The sequence below is a fragment of the Euprymna scolopes genome, chromosome 19 (assembly GCF_053919585.1).
Source record: "Euprymna scolopes isolate OS-2025 chromosome 19, ASM5391958v1, whole genome shotgun sequence".
In the NCBI taxonomy this organism is placed as follows: Eukaryota; Metazoa; Mollusca; class Cephalopoda; order Sepiida; family Sepiolidae; genus Euprymna; species Euprymna scolopes.
Window position 1 is genome coordinate 145,258,593 of NC_136500.1, and position 20,496 is coordinate 145,279,088.

At 29.8% G+C, this 20,496-nt stretch overlaps 1 protein-coding gene across 1 annotated transcript in view; it reads right to left on the bottom strand.

Annotated features, from left to right (window-relative positions):
* Nucleotides 1-20,496, bottom strand: part of LOC145240384 (uncharacterized) — a 569,837-nt gene that overhangs the window by 367,515 nt on the left and 181,826 nt on the right. The window contains exons 21-32 of the mRNA XM_080103965.1: nucleotides 19,204-19,224; nucleotides 18,194-18,763; nucleotides 16,778-16,813; nucleotides 14,401-14,472; nucleotides 11,119-11,772; nucleotides 8,106-8,141; nucleotides 6,681-7,250; nucleotides 5,608-5,643; nucleotides 4,326-4,895; nucleotides 3,382-3,417; nucleotides 2,121-2,690; nucleotides 507-542 (exon numbers count right to left, since the gene is read on the bottom strand). Coding sequence (XP_079960091.1) covers nucleotides 507-542; nucleotides 2,121-2,690; nucleotides 3,382-3,417; nucleotides 4,326-4,895; nucleotides 5,608-5,643; nucleotides 6,681-7,250; nucleotides 8,106-8,141; nucleotides 11,119-11,772; nucleotides 14,401-14,472; nucleotides 16,778-16,813; nucleotides 18,194-18,763; nucleotides 19,204-19,224 — 3,207 coding nt within the window. The remainder of the gene's footprint in view (nucleotides 1-506; nucleotides 543-2,120; nucleotides 2,691-3,381; nucleotides 3,418-4,325; nucleotides 4,896-5,607; nucleotides 5,644-6,680; nucleotides 7,251-8,105; nucleotides 8,142-11,118; nucleotides 11,773-14,400; nucleotides 14,473-16,777; nucleotides 16,814-18,193; nucleotides 18,764-19,203; nucleotides 19,225-20,496) is intronic.

The window sequence follows — 20,496 nt, forward strand, 5'->3', positions numbered from 1 at the left end:
TCAGTTATTGTTACATACATAGAACCACAATGCAAATAAGGTAAAAAAAATGGATAATGAAAGTTTCAAAATATTCCACTAATTAAAGTATGATTCTTTTATTTTTATATCAGAATAAATGTGTATTTAAAATGAATTCGTACACTCATTTATTTTAACAGTGAATAAACAGCATATGAGAACATTAATCTGACAGTGAGAATATCACAAGATCAACATTAGATGAACACAAAATAAGACAGGACAAATAATGAATAACATTATGTAAATAAAGAATTGCATCATGTATAAAAAATGAATAAACAACAACAAAATAAAGACGCTACGACATGTCAAAGTATTAGAAAAGACAGAAATAACGAATGACTTCGATTGAACACCAACTATTACAAATAATTCTGGACGTGACGACTTGTTAAGGACAAGATTCATGAAATTATTATTTCATGATATATAAATGAAGAATCTACACATAGTTTTATTTAGACATAGAACATATCTCTTACCCTTAGGTGGTATAGGAACAGGAGTAGTTCTGGGAGCTGGAGAAAAATAGAACAGTACATTCATAAAATATCGTTTAGATCTATGATACTATCAAAAATAAATATAATCTATATTGGCAGAAATGTTTTTAAAGCGCATAATACGATTTCCTTTTTATCCTTAGTTCATAGTAAATGATTGAATCAGACTTTCAGAAAGTAATCTTACAAACCTTATTTAAGACAATGCAACATAAATAAGATAACATGCATTTTATTCCTTGTATTCATTAAAGATCTTGTCAGATGTAGAATATGAACATAATCTGTACACGACATTTACATTTTAACAAGTCTATTTAAACCAGACTTAACTAACTGGCCACTCGGCTTTGCTCGGAATCAAACGTCAACTGCTATTATTTACCAAGCGTCACCGATTATCAAAATGTAAACACGCTACTCAAGGAAAATACCGCAGAAAACATTAAAAATATTATAAAATCACTCCAAAAATGTATATATAACGATAATATAAAGGAAACAATGACCTACTGTAACAATTTTTGTTTTATTCTCTTAACAAATTCTTGTAAATGAAAAAAATAAACAAGTTTTTTTTTTTACGACTAATGATTTTTTGTCAAACAACATTGAATCACCTAATTAGAAAACCAAATTTATTTTGTGGTTTTCATATTTTTCAACAAAGGTTTAAAAACAAGAACTTTTTTCCATGTGTTTTTCATGTAATTTTTTTTCTCCATTTTTCTTTATTTTTGTAATGTATGTAAAGTAAACTTGTTTTTGTTATTTTTTCTCTGCATATTTTTCCCTATCTGGTGGGGTTGAGCAACCGATTTTTTCAAACTAAATTTAATTAAGCCAGTCGAAATACTCCTTTAAGATTAGGTTGACTTTTCTACAGTCGCATCAGAGGATGTCAAAGTGGAGTGAGAAGAGACAGCAGATGTGAAAGAATCTTTGCCCAACCAATTGGATAGCTTTCCGATATATGGTTTAAGATGGACACAAAAGGATCATTGCCAAATTTCTGTTTTAATATAAACTCTAAAAGTTAATTGTAGAAGAAACTCTCGGCTGGTACTATTGATAGTTTTGTCAATACTTTCCCCAATAATCGTCTGCTGCTTTGCTATACATGGATCGGCATCTTACATCAGATTACAGCCAACCCCGAGCGCACGACATCATGTTCTGAGCAAAGCCGAGTGGGCGGTTATTCACGTCTTGTTCAAATTCTGCACAAGTACCAATTCTTTATACATATACGTACAAATTTATTATGTATTATTTTAAAACTATTTAATACTGTTTTTCTTTAACTGTCTATCATTTATTTTTTTTACTAATCTTAGTAATCTAAGATTATGTCAGGTGTTTGAAAATGGTGAAAATGATAAACTTTATGTAAATAATAAAAGTTAAAATAAGAAAAACAAAAAAAAATTAAGTTTGTTAGAATGGTGTTATCCATGAGTAAATAAGAGTAAAAGAAAGAGAAAAAATAATATAAAATATAGATTAGAGAGCCAGATAGGAAACTGTGTAAGTAGGAGATGGAAAATATAAACAGGAGATATGTTAAAAAAGTTATAACATTTGTATAGCTACCTGAACAAAACTGATCAAGTATGTTCTCTTCCAAAGTTTTGAGTGCTTGGAAGTCATCAACTACAAACATGTTGTCAGAGATTGGTCGAGAAACAATCTGGCTCAGTTCTGTTGTCTCAGCCAAGCCAATACCAACTGCATATATATGAATTTTGTCAGCTCTTGTCCTTTCAGCCTCGGGAATTGTTTCAAATGCGTTGACATTTGATACACCATCAGTGAGAAGAATTGCAATGTTGGGAACTGAAGGTCTATCTCCATTCTGCTGTGTAAACATTTGAGTGCGCGTAATATGAAGTCCACCATAAGTGTTTGTACTGCCATAGACATATGGAATGTTCCTGACTGCATTTATTATATCTTGTTTTGTGTGATATTCATTCAAGTGGAATTGGATTTGAACGTCCGTGCTATAAAGAACAGCACCAATACGCACGTTGCCACTGTTGATATCAGCAACAGATACAAAATGAACAATAAAATCTAGCATTTTCTGAAAATTTGGTGCAGTGACACTAGTTGAAGAATCCAAAATGAAGACGATGTCAGACTCAGCATGGCCACATCCACCTACAGAATACGGACATAATCTTTCACTCAGGATAAAGATTTTATATGAAACACACATAATGGTGACGAAACGAATGATCATTAAAAGAATCATGAAAAAATATCTTCATTCATTGACTAATGCGTTTCAGGACAAATGACAACACACAGAAGAAAACTGACAAAACAAAAGTAACAAAATAGTCAGTTATTGTTACATACATAGAACCATAATTCAAATAAGATAAAAAAATGGATAATGAAAGTTTCAAACTATTCCACTAATTAAAGTATGACAATTTTATTTTTACAGTAGCATATATGTGTATTTAAAATAAATTCGTACACTCATTTATTTTAACAGTGAATAAGCGGCATGTAAGAACATTAATCTTAGAGTGGGAATATCACAAGGTCAACATTAGATGAACACAAAATAAGACAGGACAAATAAAGAATAACATTATGTAAATATAGAATTGCATCATGTATAAAAAATAAATTAACCCCAACAAAATGAAGACGCAACGACATGTCAAAGTATAAGAAAAGATAGAAATGACAAATGACTTCGATTGAACACCAACTATTACAAATAATTCTGGACGTGACGACTTGTTAAGGACAAGATTCATGCAATTAATATTTTTTCATGATATAGAAACGAGGAATCTACACATAGTTTTATTTAGACATAGAACATATATCTTACCCTTAGGTGGTATAGGAACAGGACTAGTTCTGGGAGCTGGAGAAAAATGGAACAGTACATTCATAAAATATCGATTAGATCTACAATAATGTTTATAATTAATATTATCTATACTGACAAAAATGTTTGTAAACACAGATTAGAATTTCTTTGTTATTGATTTGAATATTTTCAGTGCATATAAATGGTCCAATCGGACTTTCAGAAATTATTCACACGAACTAGAATTTTAAAGCAACATAAAAAAGATAGCATACGAGTGCATTTAATTCCTTGTATTCATTAAAGCCTTGTCTGATCTACAAGATAAACCTGATCTGTCGCAGTCATTTAAATTTTAATCGGTTTATTTTAAATTCATTGCAATCAGAGAAAGTCTTTTGTATAAATAGATTGCTAACTTAATAATATCCTAACTCTCCCACAGACTATTTGTTTATTTAAAAATGAGCCTGTTTCATATAATTAAAACACATAGTGATTGAATATGAAAATAAATATCATATAAATTTATAATAAATGTCCTGTTGTTTTGTTTCCTTAATATGAATTAAATCAAACTAGCAAATCAAATAAAAGCAACATAATTTAAATCTGTATGCATATAAATAAAAATTAATTATTAATTAAAAAGTATTTTAAACGGTTTTTCCTTGAAAATATATAATTATTTTTTTTTTACTTATCTATTTCTCCTGTGATTATTTCAGACGATAAGTAAAAACGTTAATATGGTAAAAACCATGTGAATAATTAAAATACAAAAAGAAAACAAAGAGAAATAAATGAGGTGAGAATGATGTAATCCAGAAGCAAAAAGGATTTAAAGGAAGAGAAAAAATAGTAATACATAGAGACGAGAGCCAGATAAGAAAATGTGTAAGCAGAAGATGGAAAATATAAACAGGAGATATGTAAAAGTGTTATAACATTTGTATAGCTACCTGAACAAAACTGATCAAGTATGTTCTCTTCCAAAGTTTTGAGTGCTTGGAAGTCATCAACTACAAACATGTTGTCAGAGATGGGTCGAGAAACAATCTGTCTCAGTTCTGTGGTCTCAGCCAAGCCGATACCAACTGCATATATATGGATGTTGTCAGCTCTTGTCCTTTCAGCCTCGGGAATTGTTTCAAATGCGTTGACATTTGATACACCATCAGTGAGAAGAATTGCAATGTTGGGAACTGAAGGTCTATCTCCATTCTGTTGTGTAAACATTTGAGTACGCGTAATATGAAGTCCACCATAAGTGTTTGTACTGCCATAGACATATGGAATGTTCCTGACTGCATTTATTATATCTTGTTTTGTGTGATATTCATTCAAGTGGAATTGGATTTGAACGTCTGTGCTATAAAGAACAGCACCAATACGCACGTTGCCACTGTTGATATCAGCAACAGATACAAAATGAGCAATAAAATCTAGCATTTTCTGAAAATTTGGTGCAGTGACACTAGTTGAAGAATCCAAAATGAAGACGATGTCAGACTCAGCATGGCCACATCCACCTACAGAATACGGACATAATCTTTCACTCAAGATAAAGCTTTTATATAAAACACAAATAATGGTGACGAAACGAATGATCATTAAAAGAATCATGAAAAAATATCTTCATTCATTGACTAATGAGTTGCAGGACAAATGACAACACGCAGAAAAAAACTAACAGAACAGAAGTAAGAAAACAGTCAGTTATTGTTACATACGTAGAAGCATAATGCAAATAAGAAAAAAAATGGATAATGAAGTTTCAAACTATTCCACTAATTAAAGTTGGAAACTATTACGTTAATTAAAGTATGACAATTTTATTTTTACAGTAGCATATATGTGTATTTAAAATAAATTCGTACACTCATTTATTTTAACAGTGAATAAGCGGCATGTAAGAACATTAATCTTAGAGTGGGAATATCACAAGGTCAACATTAGATGAACACAAAATAAGACAGGACAAATAAAGAATAACATTATGTAAATAAAGAATTGCATCATGTATAAAAAATGAATTAACAACAACAAAATAAAGACGCTACGACATGTCAAAGTATAAGAAAACACAGAAATAACAAATGACTTCGATTGAACACCAACTATTACAAATAATTCTGAATGTGACACCTTGTTAAGGACAGCATTAATGACATTCTTATTTCATGATATAGAATCGAGGAATCTACACATAGTTTTGATTCAGACATAGAACAGATCTCTTACCCTTAGGTGGTATAGAAACAGGAGTAGTTCTGGGAGCTGGAGAAAAATAAAACAGTACATTCATAAAATATCGTTTAGATCTATAAGACTGTTAAACATAAATATAATTAATATTGACAAAAATGTTTTTAAAGCGTATAATATAATTTTTGTTATTTGTTTTTTGTATGATTAGTACATATTAAATGGTTTAATCGACTTGAATCTGAAAGAAGCAGGTAGTATGTCTAACAATAGAACAATAGACCACCGTACTAAAGATTATGCAACATAAATATAATAACCTACATAATTCTGGATATTCATTAAAAATCTGATGTATACGATAAACATTTTTTGTCGTCTACCTTTACATTTTAACCAGTTTATTAGTCCCAATAACTTTTTACAACAGAGGATGTGTTTTGTATATTTTAAAGATTGTTATATTAATAACTAACATCGTTACTCTTCCACAGCATATTTGCTTATTCCACAATGAATCTATTCAACATTCAAGAAAGAGATATCAAGTAAATTAAAAATAAAATTCATGGGAACTATTGCTGAATAATATCTCTTATGTTTGGATGTTTATTTTGTGAAACAAAGCATTCTTAAGATAAGAAAATCTTAGGAAAAGTTAAAACATATGTCACATTTTTACCACTAACTTGCATGAGTACGAATTTACAAAAATAAATGATGAGACAGTTTATAGACTATTAAACTTTCACAATTTTACGTTTCATCGTCTATTAAAGTCTATTTGAAATTAACTGTAACAAAAAGCTAAGATTAATCAATTAAATCTCTTTGCAAAGATCAATAGTTGGATAACGCCCATATGAATACAGTCTATAAAGGTGAATCTAAATATAAAGTATAATATAAAATAATGAGAAACAAAAATTATTGCGAGTAAAAACAGAAAAAGAACAGGAAATTAATCAGGTGATAATGGTGTAATCCATAAGCGAATAAGAGAAAATTAAAAGAATAATAATAGCAAAGAATAGACTAGACAGACAGATAAGCAGAGGTGTAGACACAAGATGGAAAATGAAAAAAAGTCATAAGATTTGAATAGCTACCTTGACAAAACTGATCAAGTATGTTTTCTTCCAAAGTTTTGAGTGCTTGGAAGTCATCAACTACAAACATGTTTTCGGAGATGGGTCGAGAAACAATCTGGCTCAGTTCTGTGGTCTCAGCCAAGCCAATACCAACTGCATATATATGAATGTTGTCAGCTCTTGTCCTTTCAGCCTCGGGAATTGTTTCAAATGCGTTGACATTTGATACACCATCAGTGAGAAGAATTGCAATGTTGGGAACTGAAGGTCTATCTCCATTCTGCTGTGTAAACATTTGAGTGCGCGTAATATGAAGTCCACCATAAGTGTTTGTACTGCCATAGACATATGGAATGTTCCTGACTGCATTTATTATATCTTGTTTTGTGTGATATTCATTCAAGTGGAATTGGATTTGAACGTCCGTGCTATAAAGAACAGCACCAATACGCACGTTGCCACTGTTGATATCAGCAACAGATACAAAATGAGCAATAAAATCTAGCATTTTCTGAAAATTTGGTGCAGTGACACTAGTTGAAGAATCCAAAATGAAGACGATGTCAGACTCAGCACGGCCACATCCACCTACAGAATACGGACAGAATCTTTCACTCAAGATAAAGATTCGATTCAAAACGCAAATAATAATGAAGAAACAAAGAATCACTAAAGAAATGAGAAAAGTTTTATTTTAATTTGAACGAAATTATTCACGTAGGAATTACATTACAAGTGACAATACATAATAGGACACGCGTAACAAAGCAGTCGCTTTACTTATATGCACAGAACAACAGTACAATATGATTACAGACTGGCTTATTATCAATTTATCATCCACTTTCATTGAATGATAATTTTCATATTATCTTAATCTGATGCAAATTATTTTTGAACGAATTACATAAATTACAACACACAGAAGAAAACTGAGAGAACGTAAGTTACAAAGAAGTCGGTTATTATTACAAATATATTTAGTGTTATTAGTGTACAGAAAAGACAGTAATCGGTTTCTCATTGTCAAATAATAATTTCCACATTATTAGTATCACACATATATATTAAGCATCGGCATGTTAACAGTTGCTAACTACATGAATATAGGAAACGGAACAAAACCAGGTATGAACTATGGGAGCACGAGACATTAAAAAAATAATATCACATGATCATCAATATATACAACAGAACAAAACAAGAATAACGCTACATAAACAAAAGTCAAACGAGGTAAATCAATGAATTACAGAAACAGAACAGGATGCTACTACCTGTCAAACTAAAACAAACGTAAGATAGATGGACAAACATTACCTAAACACCAACTATTACAAATACTTGTGTAAAATACAATTGTCTAAGAACATGGCTATTTCATAAGAACAATAAACAGAAAATACACGTAGTTAAGATGTAGACGTAGAACAAATGTCTTACCCTTAGGAGTTATAGGAACAGGAGTAGTTCTGGGTGCTGGAGAAGAAATAGAACATGACAAAGATAAAATATTGCTTGGATCTATAATACTATTTTCGATATATTTAATTTACATTTATAGAGTGTTTTATACTGACATATGATACACTTTACATGCTATTGATTGTAATATTTAGATTTAGATCGGACTTTTAGAAAGTGTGTATCGTGAAAAGCCAAAACGAGATTTTGACTTGCTTTATATAATGACAGCATATATAATATAGAACCTATTTCATTCACTCTACTGTACTTGAAAGCAAGACACATATATGATGTAAGACTGATCTTCAGAAACTGTTTACGTTTGGACACCCAATTTTCAATTCAGTATTACTTTGTTCTCCTTTAAACATCAGTGTATTTTAATTTATTGCCAAAATAAGTGCTAACTTTCAGCCTGATGATTAGTTATGTTTAATCGAAAAAGAGTCGTATTAAAAAAGAAATATTTCAAATAATAAAAAATAAACATCATAGGAATTTATATTCGTTATCTTGTTTCACCTACGTTTCTTATAATGTGTATATATTCTATGAAATATTTGAAGTCTCCATATAATTCAAATTATGATATTGAATTATTGAATGTATTATGATACTGATGATTCCATAAAATATTGTGCAAGTAGACTTTTCAAAATGTATGAGATTGTTAGATTTAAAATGAAATAGAATTTATTATTTTCTTTTGTTGAAAGGTAAATAAATATATATTAGGTTGAGAAGAAAGTTCTTGTGGAATTCTTAATTTTGATTTCAAATGATGTATTTTCAAATACGTTTTCGTTATAATACCTTTACTTTATATATTATTTTAATGAGCGTTTTTTGCACTATCTAATCGTTTAAATTACAATCGTTTAATAATTATGCCTTCTGTTCAGAACGTTAAATACAAAATGGACAAAAAAGCAAATTCGTACAATTTTCTTATTTTAATTCAACCTAGGCCAAAAAGCTGCTGAAATAGCTCGAGATATCAATTTAGCGTTTGGCCCAGGAATTACTACTGAACGCACAGCACAATGATGGTTTAATAAATTTTGTGGCGGTAACAAGTCTTGAAGATGATGAGCGTAGTGGTCAGCCATCGGATGTTGACAATGATCAATTAAGAGCCTTAATCGAAGTCAATCCACGCACAACTATTCGAGAACTTACTTCTTATTTAAACGTAATGTATACGACGATTTCCAACCACTTCAGAGAGATTGGAAAGACAAAATAGCTTGATAAATGGGTGCCTGATGAATTAAATAACAACCTAAAGAAATGCCGTTATGAAATGTCATCTTCTCTTCTTTTATGCAACAAGACCTATTTCTTGACTGGGTTGTGACTTGTGATGAAAAATTGGTTCTTTACAACAACCAGCAGCACTCAGTTCAGTGGTTAGATACTGACAAAGCTCCACGACACTCCCCGAAACTAGATTTGCACCAAAAGAAGGTCATGCTGACTGTTTGGTGGTCTGCAACCGTTCCATCCATTACAGTTTTTCGAATGCAGGCTAAACCATTATGGCAGGGAAGTATTGTTGAAATGCACCAGAAACTTCGACAACAACACCCAGCATTAGCCAACAGATAAAGCCAAATTCTCCTCTATGACAATGCCCGACCGCATGTTGTTAAACCGACCCTGCAGAAATTGAACGAATTCGGCTACAAAACACTGTCTCATTTGCCATACTCTCCAGGCCGCTCTCCACCCGACTACCTCTTTTTCAAACCTCTCGACAACTTTCTGCGTGGGAAATGCTTCAAAAACCTAAGTGATATCAAAAACACCTTCAGCGACTTCATCGCCTTCAGAATGCAAGATTTTTAATACAGCTGTTTTGCATTGGTAAAAGTGTGTTGGTTCTAATGGTGCTTATTTCGATCAATAAATTTTTGTTTGAGTCGAGATATATTCACATATCTTTAACATAGAGAATGGAAAATAAATTGATACAACTCAATTTGGATAAATTATGAGCGAGTTTGTTATGATAGAATGTATATGAATCTCCGGTGCATAATGGGATATGTTTAAAGTTAAACTTCTAGAAGCATGAATATGAATAAACAATAAGAACAGAGTTAGGAGGATAAAGAGCATAAAAAAATGAAATAAATGGAATAAAGAGGCAAGAAATTAAAGTTATCAGATAAAAAAGGTTGTCACATACCATTGTATGGAAAATGTCAGAAAATATTATTTGACGACATCAATCAATATATATATATATAAATTTATTATAACTTTCTCCTTTTTCTCTGTTTAAGAGGAAAATAAAACATACCTCTAATACAATCATTGACATTTATATAATATTTATATTTGGGTTAGATGAAGTTACTTTGCAGTGTAATTCCTTACTTCACTAAAAAAAAAAAAACTTATGAATTCCCAAAATATATGAGTTTTCAGTTGCATCAAACTTTTATAACACATTTAAAATCATGTTACTTGCACACAACAGCATTCATACTTTAAGGGAACAGCGAGGATACTAAAAAGAGCTCTCGGTTGGTTTCAATAAAAAGCGGGGCAATGTTGGTAGTTGGTTTGGCTGCCCCATACCCAGCATTACAATCTTCAAAGGAAGAAAAATGAAAACAAAAAAATAACAAAAGAAATTATAAAGGAAAAGGATGGATTAATTTATACGATTCTAATAACATCGGTTGTCTTTTAAATATATAATATGAACAATAAACATAAAAAAAAAATTTAGATAAAATATTTAAAACTTTCATAGCTAAATTAATCGAGAAAAATCCACTGATAACTATTAGGATGCGTTTAAATTAAAATATAAAATCAATAAAATAAATGAAAAGGAAAAAGAGATCTATTATATAGAGCTTAAGAGAAGCAATTATGATCGAAAAATACGATATTAAATTTATCAGATAAATATAGATGCGAGTTAAAAAAAAAAAGAGAAAAGAGAACTTGTGAAAGGGATTTAATCATGCATAGCTACCTGGACAAAATTGATCAAGTATGTTCTCTTCCAAAATTTTGAGTGCCTGGAAGTCATCAACTACAAACATATTGTCAGAGATTGGTCGAGAAACAATCTGGCTCAGTTCTGTGGTCTCAGCCAAGCCAATACCAACTGCATATATATGAATGTTGTCAGCTCTTGTCCTTTCAGCCTCCGGAATTGTTTCAAAAGCGTTGACATTTGATACACCATCAGTGAGAAGAATTGCAATGTTGGGAACTGAAGGTCTATCTCCATTCTGCTGTGTAAACATTTGAGTGCGCGTAATATGAAGTCCACCATAAGTGTTTGTACTGCCATAGACATATGCAATGTTCCTGACTGCATTTATTATATCTTGTTTTGTGTGATATTCATTCAAGTGGAATTGGATTTGAACGTCTGTGCTATAAAGAACAGCACCAATACGCACGTTGCCACTGTTGATATCAGCAACAGATACAAAATGAACAATAAAATCTAGCATTTTCTGAAAATTTGGTGCAGTGACACTAGTTGAAGAATCCAAAATGAAGACGATGTCAGACTCAGCACGGCCACATCCACCTACAGAATACGGACAGAATCTTTCACTCAAGATAAAGATTCGATTAAAAACACAAATATAGGTTAAGAAACAACGGATCACTAAAGAAACGATGACACTGTATTATCCAGACCAAATCATTTACTACAGAATTACATGACGAGTGACAACACGTGTAAAAGAATTGACATGTTACAAAGCAGTGGATTATTATTACATACACGAATAAGTATATTTTGAATGATATATACAATGAAACAATCATCTATTTTGAAATCTCTACTTTTTCAATAACGAACACGTTTACTTATTGTTATATTTTTAATAGTCATTTTTCCTAGTATATTCTATAAAAATTTCAAAACATATATTACGAAATTTTGTTTAGAGCAAAGATTTAACGGTCGATTTTAAAGCCTTTTCCATAATGTGGAGGAAATAACAGGCAACAACAATGAAGCGAATATCGCACAAGTATTAATACAGTCAAAACAGAAGTACCATATTTACATGCACAACATGTTATTAGAACTCTTAGACGGTATTCAAACTGAGACAAAATATACACGTGGTATAATACAAAAGAAATGATGATTAAAAACAATACAAATGACTATTAAATAAATGATTACACGAATCAATCTAGAGTAAATTATTTACTAAGGACTTATATCACAATCGGTAACACATTTAAGAGAACTGATGAAATACGATTCGATTCAAAACACAAATATAGGTTAAGAAACAACGGATCACTAAAGAAATGATGACACAGTATTATCCAGACCAAATCATTTACAATAAAATTACATGACGAGTGACAACACGTGTAAAAGAATTAACAGAATATATGTTACAAAGCAGTCGATTATTATTACATACACGAATAAGTATATTTTGCATGGTATATACAATGAAACAATCATCTATTTTGCAATCTCTACTTTTTCAATAACGAATACATTTATTTATTGTTATATTTTTAGTAGTCATTTTTTTCTACTACAATCTTGAAGAATTTCAAAACAAATATATATTACGATATTTTGTTTGGAGAAAACATTTAACAGTCTTTTTGAAAGCTTTTTCCATAATTTGGAGGAAATAAAAATGAACAGCAACAAATCGCACAACCAAGTATTTATACAGTGAACATAGAAGCACCATATTTATATTTTACTATAGCCCTTGGACGGCATCAGAACTGACACACATGTAAACATGGTACAAATATCTTTAACAGTCAATAACATAAAACAAGTTTAAGCATTTAAAATATGGTCGGTGGTCATACGACGGGGATTTTATTTGAAAAAAATGAACAGATTAGAAGAGTGACAATTATTAAAGGTTAAATAAACATTGTCAACTATTCGAAAGAATGAAAAAAAAATGTTATTTATAATGTACACAGTTTTTATATAATATATTAAAATATACTCTTATATTTATATTTCATGTATAGTCGTTCTTTATTTCAAGAAAATATTTCCCAAACCTTTGATACTGTTTTTATATTTTTTTAATAATTAAAAAATGGCATGTTTTAATAGAAGGATTTTAAAAAAGTTTTGCCTCTAAACGTTTTTAGTCTTCGTTTCCATTTTGATAATCAGTTGGATATGTCAAACAATATTCAAACAATAATTTGTGCATCGGCATATATAAAGAAATAACTGAATGATATATATTTTTCACTAGCGGGGGCGCTCAGCATTGCCCGGTCGTAAAAAAAATTAAGAAGAGGGGGTGTGTATGTTGCCTGATCGTAAAATCCGCTTTTAATTAAAAAAAAACAAAAACAACATTGTTTGGGTGCTATCAGCCAAAAACGAAACCGAAAGCAAAATTTTGTAAGCAAAAAAAAAAAAAAAAAAAAAAAAAAATAGCATGAGTACCCAGTGTTGCCTGGGTGTGGATATGTGGTATAGTAAGGGTATTGAGCAAACAAAGTCCCTATGAAAATAATTAAATCCCCATGAGTACCTGTGCGAGCATAAAAAAAATTAGCCACAGTAGTAAGGCTCGAACTTGTAACACAATAGTGGAAAAGGAGGTAAAAAAAAGCAAACGTATCAGCTGTTTTACCCACACAACTTGTTACGTTACAGGCCCCGAAATACCTGTTTTAACCGTACGTCGAGATCGCGAAGCATGAATGACTTTACAAAAATGTGGATGCTAAAAACTGACCCCTCCTTGCAAAAAACGGTCCAGTTGACGGTCAAAGAATTAATGTTTGTGGCCAATTTTTGGATATTGTTCGTCCGAGAGATGCATCTCTCTAACGATACTGATTTTGTCGATGTTCATTGCGTGTGTTTAAAGTTTTAGTGAGGCATACAAACATACATATATCCACACACGCTAATAGACGGGTGAGATTTATATTGTAGACGATTTATTTTTATAAAGCTGTAATAAAATTTTGAAATTTTGTATTGAATTAAAAATTTATTTCGTGCTACTGGGCCTTTTCCAAATACATATCTGGATGCCACATGATCTTGAAATAGAATCTTACGTTTTAGAAATATTTTTCGTATACAATTTTATTGAAAATTTATTCCTTGGATTATTAAGCAATATCTTCAACTATTTTAATGTTTTCCATTTTAAGAATTTTGTCTTAGAACTCCAAATAAAACTGTTTAGATTTATTGTATGCAAAACATTTATGAATATTAAGTCTTTTTCGTGATCACTTTTTAAGTTTTGTTTGTACTCACTTAACCAGAAATTACCCTCCCGAAAAAGCAAATCCTTACCAACAACTGGTGTTGTTCGAGGTCGAACTGGCACTGTGAAATGAAAATATTGTCAATTATATATTTTTAGAAGTAATAACTGCAGTAGTATAAAAGGTGTTATAGATTTAGCAACAAAACATAGAAACATCATCAATATAATACCGAATAACAGAATATAAGGAGCTATATATTTGACATTTTAAAAATAAAATTATTGATTTTTTAGAAAACGTTTTCTTTAATTTATAATTAAAACATCAGTAGGAAACGATTGACTGCAACAAAAATCCATAAAATTACTTTTAGTAGACAAATAAATTTCATAATATTTCTATACCAAAATCCTTTTAAAAATTACATAGAGCAATTTCTTTTTTCATTTAATAAGGTAGCCTGTCAGAGCACAATAACATCAATAACAATTGAAATGCCTTAAAAGTAAAACATTGGACAGAAAAAAGTATAAATTTAATTTTAACCTCGAAATTATATTTGAAACAGTATGTTATTTTAGCAAAAAACATGGTCTTCCTAAGAAACAGATATATCAAAACATATTTTTATCACACTGAAATCATAAGAAATATAAGAAAATACACTAAAATCGCAAAATATAAGCTGCATTCATAATTATATAAAAATGATATGATGAGAGTCAGTCGTCCATAACATATAAAATTAGATTCTCATAAATAAGATACGAATCGATGAAAAATCCGAATATTTAATGTTTATTTTATAAGCCCTAAAAATATAAACATGATATATAAACGAGTTAAAAATTATCTAAAGAATCTTTACCCATGTTATTGTTTTACTTTTTTGAAATCGAATACTATTTTCATTACATGTTCAAAAGAAATACCATTAAAAATACTTAAGATACAATAGTAGATTCTCTCACACCTCCTGTGTGTAAATTAAATAATCAAGATAAATAACTTTTGTAACAGAGTGTGGACCCGCACATGGCAGCAGTAACGGGCAATGTATGCAAAGGACCGAGCTGTGTGCGAGGTGACGTCACAGCTAGGAAAAAGGAAAGAAAAAGACTAAAAAAAGAAAAACGTGGCCGAGAAAAACAAAAATAGACATGTTATACACATGACCTGAGAGCGACAGGAAAAGACTATCCTAAACATGGCCGGACAAAGGCAGATTACTACGTGTTTAACATGGAAGAGTCTTGTTAAGTCCATTAGTGTACAAGAAGACTTTTGAACAAGAGACAAGGTGTTATTCTGGAAAGTGCCTGTAAATGAATGTCTATTGTTTCACCGAAAAAACGAGAAGTCGAATTTTTTCCTTGTCTCTGTTTCTTTGCGACTGTCTGCGATCAAAGTGTGGGTCCTAAGTTTTGACATGTAACGACCATGTTACACTTTTATATGAGATTTCAAATTGATTGATATATTAATGAAAGTATTTTGTGTATCAATAAATATTAACTAAAACCTTTTCATTTTTGTAAAACTAAAAATATGCACATGTAAACAAATTATTTATTCGACTTTTGACAGCTTAAAATATAGTCGTAAGAGATTGTTTTCCCAGAGAAATATACTTTTTACATATTATAAATCATTTAAAAAAATTTTTTAATGCGTAAATTGGAAATTATTTGACATATTTAAACTTCTGTGTTTTTTTTAGATTATATACACACCAGAAAACAATGGATAGTATATATAATGGAACTACTTTTTAATGAAAGTAGTTTAATGCTGAAATGATTTATATATTGATTAAGAATAACATCAAGATCTTATAAACAATAAAAACCATTTGAACAATTAGTACAAATTCAAACTCACAAAATATTCAAGAAAATAGACAGAAATATATTCTAACCTTTGCCAAGACATAATAACAATGACAACAAATAAAGATGACAAGAAAAGTTGTGACATTTCAAACAATATCATAATTATCAAAATTATCTGATATTACATAATATTAAACATATAAATTGGCGTATTTGTTTAGTTTTTATATCATAATTCAATATCAGTATAATCGAAATAAACACCCCTAAATTAATATCAATCACCTTAAAAAACATGAAGTATGAAAGTAAAAAAAATCAATTCTTAGTTTCGACTTTTGTCAGAAATAATAAAAACATTATAATGATCAAATAAGTGAGCATATAAGCTGACCCCGTGATAAATATAAGAACACGTACCTTTATTTTAAAAAACTAAGCACTATAAGTTTGTCAGAGCATTCTACTGATATGAACATTGTATAATCTTATAATTTTCAGGCCGAGATACTAATATTTCTCAATATACATCAATATCTGAGATGTATTTAATCCAATTGCTTATCCAGCCGTTTGGAAACAAAATCTTACCAGTTCTTGGAGGCTGAGTTCGTGTAAGTGGAACAACTGTAAAGTGAAAAATAATTGGCAATAAATTAAAAAGAAGGAAGATCTGATTGATATAAATTGATTTTAAAACAAACTGATACAACAAGGTATTCATTTATCATAACAAACTATTTCATAACAAAAATTAAAATCTGAGACGAAAAAGTAAAAAAATATTAGAAAACTGTAAAGACAAAATAAGATTAAAGAGGCAGTAAAAACTGAAGAATGACTGTTGAGTAAAGAGAATGACAAAGGAATAGACCAAGAACGCAGACTCTCAAAAACTTACAAACACTTAGAAAAGTGAAATCCCTTCAAACGACAGTAAAAGAATAGTTTTTAGAGTGTTCAGATTAAGAGAATAACAGAATAATGAAGTAGAAACAGAAATATATAATTAAAAAAAAAACTTACTAAATTTTAAATGTCAATATGAACTTAAAAATTGATTGGTATTTATTCAAAGTAAAACATAAAATTAGCATTATTTATATTCACATATAGTTTAGTCGTTTAATTTAACAACAGATGAATTTATCATTATAGTAATCCAAGTTAATTCACTGAATTTTTAAAGTTATTTATATGAATATTTTATTTATTTGTATGAAAACTTGTATTTATTTATATAAGTAAATACATACACACGCACGCTATATATATATATATATATATATATATATATATATATATATATATATATATATATTTAATGAATTGTGATTCAATGAATTTCAATCACAATTTAATTTATTTGCTCTATCTTGCATATCAAGCAATTCTTGTTTAGATGGGATAACTTATAGAATATTACTGCCAGTAATATTTTGTAAACTTTACAATCTCATGTTTCCATAACAACTGATTGTTAAATATAAACTATTCTGAAGAATATATATATATATATATATATATATATATATATATATATATAAATTAAAGTCAGTTTTATTCTTATTATTAAAATAAATATTCTATGAGGTCTTAATTTTAATAATCTCAAACGTTTTGTGTAATGTTTTTATTATATATTTTTCATCTGTTTTAAAATGTAGGATTTGAAAATTTTATTTTTTAACATAGTTTATAGTTTTTAAAAATTGTTAAAAATAGATCAAGGACAGAAAGAATATTTCAACAAAGAATTTTATATGAAAAGATTTAGGTTCAGGATGAAAAAGTCAGATTGAAAATAAGGTAGTGTATAGTATAGTAGAGGGAAAATAATAACACAATCTCACATCCAAAAGAAATAGAAGGAGCAGCAAGAAAAGGAAATTGCTGCATCACACGGGTATATATATATATATATATATATATATATATATATATATATATATATATATATATATATATATATATATATATATATATATATACCATTCTGATACATACCCTGACAAAAAGCATCAAATATCTTATGCTTTAGTGCATCAAGTTCAGCAAAATCTTGAACAGTAAATGTGTTTTCTGTGGCCGGTTTCGATGCGATTTTTGCCAATTCAGTTGTATCAGCTAAACCAATGCCAATGGCATAGATGTGAATGTGCTCAGCCCGTGCTCTCTCTGCCTCAGGAACTGTGAGCGTTGGATTTATGTTGGACACACCATCTGTTATTAACATGACTATATTATGAATATGTGGTCTATCTCCATTTTCTCTGGTGAACATTTGAGTCCTCATCGTGTTTAAAGCTCCATAAGTGTTTGTGCTTCCATATATAAAAGGTATTTTTCCAAAAGCTTCTAATATATCGAGCTTTGTCCTATAGGTATTTAAATGGAACTGGATATGCACATCAGTACTATAAATAACAGCACCAACACGTACACTACCAGAATCAATGTCAGCGGATGAGAGAAAGTCTATAACAAATCGTAGCATTTTTTTAAAGTTAGGCTCCCTGACACTAGTTGATGAATCCAAAATGAAGACGATGTCAGATTCTGCTCCGTGGCATTCACCTAAAGAATAGGGATGACATTTTACAAGATTTTATGAAGTTTGAGGGTGCATATTTTAGAGGGTGCTCAGTATATATTTGAAAGTTGTGCATAAAAATAAAATAAATTAAAGTAGGATTCATTTTAAGGCTCTAGTTATTTTGGGGAAAGTAACCCTACATGCATATTAACACTGAAACGTATTTTTTTAAGTTTTAACATTTTAAGAATCAATTTGGGAAAATTACACAATTATCAAGTGAAATTATATGAGTATTTATTATGTTTATTTGCAGTTAAATTTTATAGATTTCAGTTACATATTAGAAATGTTTTAATTTAACGTTTTAATTACATTTATCTTAAAATGTACTATAGACCAATATTGAAGTGTTTATGTTGGAAATGAAAAGTTTGTGCAGGGTGCTATGAAACATATTAAACCATGCAAATCTTCTTACCCCCAGCAGGAACCCAAGGTCCTGTGAAATTGAAAGAATTAAAAATACAGGGTCAGTAATTTCATTGCTAATGTTGATTTTAATGGTCTTCTAAAACATAAACAGATTATCAATCAAAATAATGCATGATAGGTAATTTTAAAATAAACGATCTACAAGCAACGCACAAATGAAATCAATTCTGAAAGTTAGAAAAAAGAAAAGCAAATAAACTGATTACAGAATTTACGATTTTAAAATAAACAAAATTAGAAACAAATCAGACAATAAGGAAAGATTAGACAAAAAACTAGACTATTAGGAACTGAATTCATGAACAATTCAAGAATTTAAAATATGAGAGATTGAATTCAGATAAATACATACTCATTACAAAAGATTTGTATTCATTGACATTGCAAGAAAGAAACTGAAAAGATATCAGAGCGAAAGAAACATAAAACAATATAAAGAGTGGAACTGTATCGGTTGAACACAAACACAACAACTAGAAAGAGATTCAGACCAAAGTATAGAACACAGAAATGGATCGAGGATTTCAAAAGTAACGATTAGGTTGTTCACATAGACATGCATTGACAAAATATAGAGCACAAAGGAAAATGCAATGAGATTACACACAATAGATAAGCACAACTATTTAGAGACAATAGAGTAAGCCAGATCGGAGGAAACCAACAAAGTAAGTAAAGTAGTAAAAGAATACTGAAGAGCCAGATTTTATCAATGATTTTATGGATTCAAAAGAAAAAGATAACACAAATCACACTACAATCACAGATAAAGACTGTATACAGAAGCTGAGTTTATTCAACTGATATCATCTAAAACCTGAAGCCAATGTTCTGTTTCATACATATATTAAATAAACCAGTATTTAAAACCCCTTATACATGCATCAAATTATGTTTGTTTTGCCAATTGCCAACACGTTTATGCATATATACCGAATTAATTAGATATGTAAGTAAAAAATTCTAAATTTATGCATGGTATATGTAAAATGATGATAATCAGTTTTCATAATCGATGCTTGGAAAATGATCCAAGACTATAAACGCATTTGTAATCATAATTACAGATTTGCTTACAGTTGAAGACGTTTCACTGGATACATTTATTTTTGAAAACTTTAGTTTACCACCACTGCGGCACCTTTGAACACCAAACTTACCTTATAACTGTGTAGTTGTTGAAATAGCTTTCTTTGACAAGTTAAGTGTACATTTATTTCCAATCATACCATATATTAAATATATCATGGAAATACTTTGAAGATTCTCAGAACGTTTA